Source organism: Lactuca virosa, chromosome 5, assembly GCF_052849685.1.
Source record: "Lactuca virosa cultivar CGN04683 chromosome 5, Lactuca_virosa_CGN04683_v6, whole genome shotgun sequence".
Lineage (NCBI taxonomy): Eukaryota > Viridiplantae > Streptophyta > Magnoliopsida > Asterales > Asteraceae > Lactuca > Lactuca virosa.
In genome coordinates, this window is record NC_136430.1 from 406,969,865 (window position 1) to 406,975,921 (window position 6,057).

General features: G+C 40.2%; 1 protein-coding gene across 1 annotated transcript; it reads left to right on the forward strand.

The window, feature by feature from the left end:
- Window positions 1–344: 344 nt before the first annotated feature.
- LOC145113947 (uncharacterized) lies at window positions 345–1,246 on the forward strand. Its single transcript, XM_079049982.1, has 2 exons — window positions 345–882; window positions 990–1,246. Exons 1-2 carry the CDS (start codon window positions 345–347, stop codon window positions 1,244–1,246), a joined length of 795 nt encoding a protein of 264 aa, XP_078906108.1.
- The last annotated feature ends 4,811 nt before the right edge of the window (window positions 1,247–6,057 follow it).

Genomic DNA, 6,057 nt, shown 5'->3' on the forward strand with positions numbered 1-6,057 from the left:
ACATCTGGTATCAGAGCTTAGCTTTCCTGGTGTATGCCAAAGTATCAGCCTCGTGTAATAGAGATGTCAGGAAACAATGGTGAGAAGGAAGGGAATGTTACTCTTCATTATCCTATGTTGTCACGAAGTAATTATGGTGCGTGGGCCATAAAAATGAAGGTTTTCATGCAAGCCCAAGGAGTATGGGATGCAGTGGAACCGAGGACATCAAACACAGTGGTGGAAACAAAGAAAGACAGAATGGCGATGACTGAATCTATCAAGGCATACCAGAAGATCTTCTACTCTCACTGGCCGAGAAGAAGACTGCAAAAGACACGTGGGACGCTTTGAAGACTCTATATATGGGGGCAGATAGAGTGAAGACAGCAAGAATTCAAACTCTGAAAACAGAGTTTGAAGCCATGACCATGAAAGAGACAGAAGGGGTGGATGACTTTGCCGCGAAGGTTAGCAATATAGTGAGTACTATGCGTACCCTTGGTGACACTTTGGAAGAATCCTATATTGTAAAGAAAGTGCTGAGAGCAGTACCACCCAAGTTTCTCCAAATTGCCTCAACAATTGAGCCATTTGGGAACATAGAAGATATGTCAGTTGAAGAAGTTGTGGGGAGACTCAAAGCCTATGAAGAAAGAATGAGAGGTCATGGTGGTGAGCCAGAAGACAGAAAGCTTCTCATGACCTATCAAGAATGGTCTGAGAAAAGTAAAAAGAAGAGAGAAGGTGACTCAAAGTCTAAGTCAAACCGTGGTGGACTTAGTGCTCACGTGGAAGAGGAAGAGGCAGGGGTAGAGGCCGTGGTGGCCGTGGAAGAGGTGGAAGTAATGGTGCATCTAGCAGCCATGACAAAAGTAGCATACAATGCTATAACTGCCAAGAGTTTGGGCATTATGTAGCTGAGTGCTCAAACCCAAGAAAAGAGAGGAATCAAGAAAACAACCTGGTCCAATGTGACAATGAACCATCTTTGTTGCTGTCATGCCTAGAAGACAAGAGAAATGAAGGAGAAGTATTTCTAAACGAAGAAAGAGTGAAGCCTGAATTAAAACCAAAAGGTGGGGACTTGAAACAGTCAAAATTGTGGTATCTTGACACTGGGGCAAGTAACCACATGACTGGGGACAGAACCAAATTTCAAGAACTGGATAGAAGTGTCAAAGGAGTTGTGAAATTTGGAAATGACTCCAAAGTCAGAATAGAAGGGAAGGGGTCAATTCTGCTCCAGTGCAAGAATAGAGAATAAAGAAAGATGAAGGAGGTGTACTACATACCTGATCTTTGTAGCAATATCATTAGTCTTGGCCAGTTGTCTGAAGGAGGTGATGAGATTAAGATCAGGGAACCATTCTTGTGGGTGCATGACTCTGCTAGAAAGCTACTGATGAAAGTCAAGAAGTCACCCAACAGGCTCTACAAAATTCAGCTAGAAGAAGTAGATACAAGCTGTTTAGTAGCTGAATTAAATGATCCAACTTGGTTGTGGCACACAAGACTAGGTCATGTAAACTTTACCTCTCTTAAGTCTATGTCTGAAAAGGACTTGATAATTGGAATACCCAAGATGTCAGTACCAACAGAACCATGTGAAGGTTGTTTGCTGGGAAAACAACCAAGGAGCCCATTCCCAACTGCCACCAGTTTTAGAGCCAAAAAGAAACTGGAATTAATTCATGGGGACTTGTGTGGTCCTGTCTCACCTCCAACACCTGCAGGTAACAGATATTTTATGCTGTTAGTTGATGATTACAGCAGGGTAATGTGGATTTATTTAATGAAGACCAAGGATGAAGCTTTTCATATCTTTAAGAATTTCAGAAGGCTGGTTGAGAATGAAACAGGGGAAAAGCTAAAAGTATTCAGAACAGACAGAGGGGGTGAATTCTTGTCAAAGGAATTCACTGAATACTGCAGTCAAACTGGGTTAGAGCGTCATTATACCTCACCCTACTCACCACATCAGAATGGGGTTGTGGAGAGGAGAAATCGGACTGTACTAGAGATGGTGAGAAGTTGTCTAAAGACAATGGGAGTACCTGATGTACTGTGAGGAGAAGCCGTGAGCGACGCAGTGTAGGTGTTGAATCGATTGGGTACAAAAGCTCTCAAGGATGCTACACCATACGAAATGTGGACGGGAAGAAAACCTCAGGTCAGTCACCTGAGAGTTTTCGGGTGTGTAGCACATATGAAGATAATGAAGGGCAATCTCAAGAAATTGGATGATCGGAGCATGAAAGTGGTTTATTTAGGGACAGAAAAGGGCACGAAAGCTCATCGATTGCTAGACCCTGACACGGGAAAAATGTTTGTAAGCAGGGATGTAATTTTTGAAGAGAATCGGAGATGGGAGTGGGAGAAAACTACCAAGATCAAAGCGACATCAGACATGTCGTTCACCGTCGAAGGGTATGATTTCGCTGATGAGTATTTTGACGATGAGGGTGAATGGGTACCCGATACCCCAGACCAAGAACCCGGATCACCACAAAACAACAGTTGGGCCGAAGCACCTCAGCCCATTTCTCCACAAACATCGGATCCTAGCCCAAATCCATCAAATTACTCTCATAACCAACCAGGTACACCACGCACTTCGATTACACCGAACTCGAATTCACCGACTCCAATCAATTCACCGAGCACCGCATCGAGTTCTACCGGCGGTGGAGCCCCAAAACGTTATCGAATGCTTAACGAATTGTATGAGAACACCGAAGAAATCGAATTACCACCTGAAGAACTGTTAATGCTCTGTAGCAATGAAGAACCCTCAACCTACGCTGAAGCAAGTCAGAAGAAAGAATGGAAAAAGGCAATGGAGGTCGAATTGGCCTCAATTGAGAAAAACGACACCTGGAGATTAGTAGATCTTCCAAAGAATCGAAAGCCGATAGGGTTGAAATGGGTATTCAAGCTAAAGCGTGATCCAACTGGAAAGATTGTAAAACACAAGGCGAGACTCGTGGCAAAAGGGTATGTTCAGAAACATGGCATCGATTACGAGGAAGTCTTCGCGCCGGTAGCCAGAATTGAAACGGTACGTTTAATCCTAGCTTTAGCAGGTACTTATAATTGGCGTGTGCACCATCTAGATGTGAAATCAGCCTTCCTCAATGGCGAGTTGGAAGAGGAAGTATATGTCACACAACCTGAAGGCTATCAGAAGAACGAAAATCCTCAAAAAGTGTACAAATTAAACAAGGCTCTATACGGTCTCAAGCAGGCACCAAGGGCGTGGAATGCTTGCTTGGATCGATACTTGAAAAGTTTGGGGTTCATAAAATGTGCACACGAGTACTCTGTATACACTAAGAAGAACAATGGAAGCCTACTGATCATTGGTGTGTACGTAGACGATTTGCTGGTGACTGGTAGCTGCTCCAAAGAAGTTCAGAGTTTCAAAGAAGATATGAGTTTGAAATTTGAGATGAGTGATTTAGGTCCTTTGACATATTATCTGGGAATTGAAGTCAATCAACAAGAAGATGGGATCACACTGAAGCAAGAAGCCTATGCCAGAACTCTTCTTGCTAAAACTAGGATGAATGAGTGCAATCCAACCAAAAGCCCAATGGATCACAAGCTACAACTCAAGAAAGATGAAGGAGAGTTGGTTAATCCTACCGAATACAGAAGTATTGTAGGAGGGCTCAGGTATCTGTGTCACACACGCCCAGACATATCATTTGCTGTTGGAGTTGTAAGCAGGTTTATGGAGAAGCCAACCATAAATCATCTCCAAGCTGTCAAAGCAATCCTCAGGTACATCAAGGGAACAATAGACCATGGTTTGAAGTACACAAGAGGGGAACAGCAGATCACACTTACAGGTTACTCTGATAGTCATCATGGCAAAGATGTTAATGACAGAAGAAGCACAAGAGGAATGATGTTTTATGTGAATGGAAATCTAGTATCATGGTCATCACAGAAACAGAGATGTGTAGCTTTATCCTCGTGTGAAGCTGAGTTCATGGCAGCAACAATGACAGCCTGTCAAGGCATTTAGCTACGTAGACTGCTGTCAGAAATAACAGGTCAAAATGTTCCTCCAGTTGTAATGTATGTGGATAATAAGTCAGCTCTAGAGCTCATGAAGAACCCAGTTTTTCATGGACGTAGCAAACATATAGACATAAGGTTTCACTTCATCAGAGAATGTGTTGAAGAAGGGAAGATCACAGTAACACATGTGGGGAGCAAAAAGTCACTTGGAAGAATCAAGCATGAAGAGATGAAAAGTCTGGTTGGAGTGAAGAAGGTATGAATTTCTGAATTAAGAGGGGAAAATGTTGAAAATAATTCAGAAATTCATCTAAGTTTATTTATCATGCATGTTTTATTAGTTTAATTAGAAGTTGAATAACTCAAGACCACGTGTGAAGATGATTCCTGGTCTTTAGCATGTAGCCCGTTAGTTCCTATTTTTGTGCTAAGTTCCTAGATTAAATAGCAAGGCATATGTACGTTGTGAAGTATCCAGCTTGTTTTCTCATTTTGATCAGTGAATAAAAGTACTTTGCCTCAAATATCCTCCGTGCCTTCACTTGTCCTCTGTGCTGTGCAGCTTTCTCAGAAGGCTCTTTATTCCAGTTTTGCCCTTCATGTCTTTTATCTGTTTTTTGTCCCCTGTGCAGACTTCTTTCCTGTCCCATGTTTCTTATTGTGGTAAAAAAGGTATTTGCTGCCCCTGCAAGAAATCAACAAGCGTGTCTGATAGGCTTATTTCAGAATGTGTTTCTGTGGTTTTGTTGATCATTTAATAATGTATTGTGTGTTTGAATGATTTTTTGTTGGTAATTTGAGAATGTATTTCAGTTCTGTCAACATTCTTATGAATAACCAATTTTATCGGATCATGATGTTCTAATCAAATATCTGTTTGTGGATGTGTGATCATGGAAGACTCCATCACCTAATGTTTATTCTTTTTCCTGTTTCGCTTCCACTTATTTGCATTTTACCAATAAGATAATAACTCTGGTCAAAATCTTGGTTCTTGTCATGGTTTGAATGTGTTGATAGTTTTGTGTTCAGCTGCCTTTAATTTCTGATGTGTCCTTGTAAGATCATAAACAAGCCAAAGAAACAGTATTATCATAAGCTATTTAAGCGTAAGAACCCAAGATTCTGGGTTAAATATTCAACCTCCATCCGTTCAATGAAATGCCTGGGAAATCGGTTGAAGCCCAGACTTTAAATTTGAACTAAGAACTTGGTTAGGTTGAGATGATTATTTCGGGACTTTAACTTGTAACTAAATGAAGTTTGGAAAATGTTCCATTGAAGAGAAATAGAGGATGGTATAGCAGCTATTGCTAACTCTGTATCAGAAGTTACACAAGTGGATTGAACTTACCTAATTTTCCCTTATACATGTTCTTATCAATTTATCTTTCCTAATATTATGATTTGTTAAACGTGCAGACCCTTAAGATTCTTCTGTTGTCAAAGTAGATTACGAATAAGCTGAAAGAAGTTGATCAAAATGGTACATTCTTTTGGTAGCAATTAACAAGGTTACTCAGTTATTCTCTCATGGAACATTTTGGTTAACCAAGAGAAACAGTTTCTTATGTTTAAGCTATGTAATTGGTTTGATGGTCTGTTTCTAATCTGCATAAGTTTATTTGTAGATTGTGGAAGATGCAAAGCTCTGATATTACAATGCAAATCAGATGAGTTTTTCAGTGTTATCACTGTTAAGCATGACAATCTGGAATCTTTTAGTAATGATTCTTTAACAGATGATGTGGATGATAGTTCTATGGAGCTTGAAGTCAATAACCCTGCTTGTCGTTAGTTTTCTATACTTTGCTCATTATAGAATCCTACTTCCATTTCTATCTATTACAACATTGTAATTTCAACCTTTTCTTATAAGGGCATTGCATTATGAAAATTCAATGCAGTTATAGCACTGTACTTTTAATATTTCTTATTAAGACATCATACTTTACAAATCTATTTATTCATAGCAATGAAAATTGCTTTGTATCTTGATGACAATGCTATAATTGGGCAAGTTTTTTAAAGTATAATGCCATAATAGGA

Excerpts from the sequence above, each read along its gene's own strand:
- LOC145113947 (XM_079049982.1), top strand. The coding sequence starts at position 345 with ATGGGGGCAGATAGAGTGAAGACAGCAAGAATTCAAACTCTGAAAACA. Across the intron at positions 883-989 it reads CAATGCTATAACTGCCAAGA|AAGACAAGAGAAATGAAGGA; the intron begins GTTTGGGCATTA and ends TGTCATGCCTAG.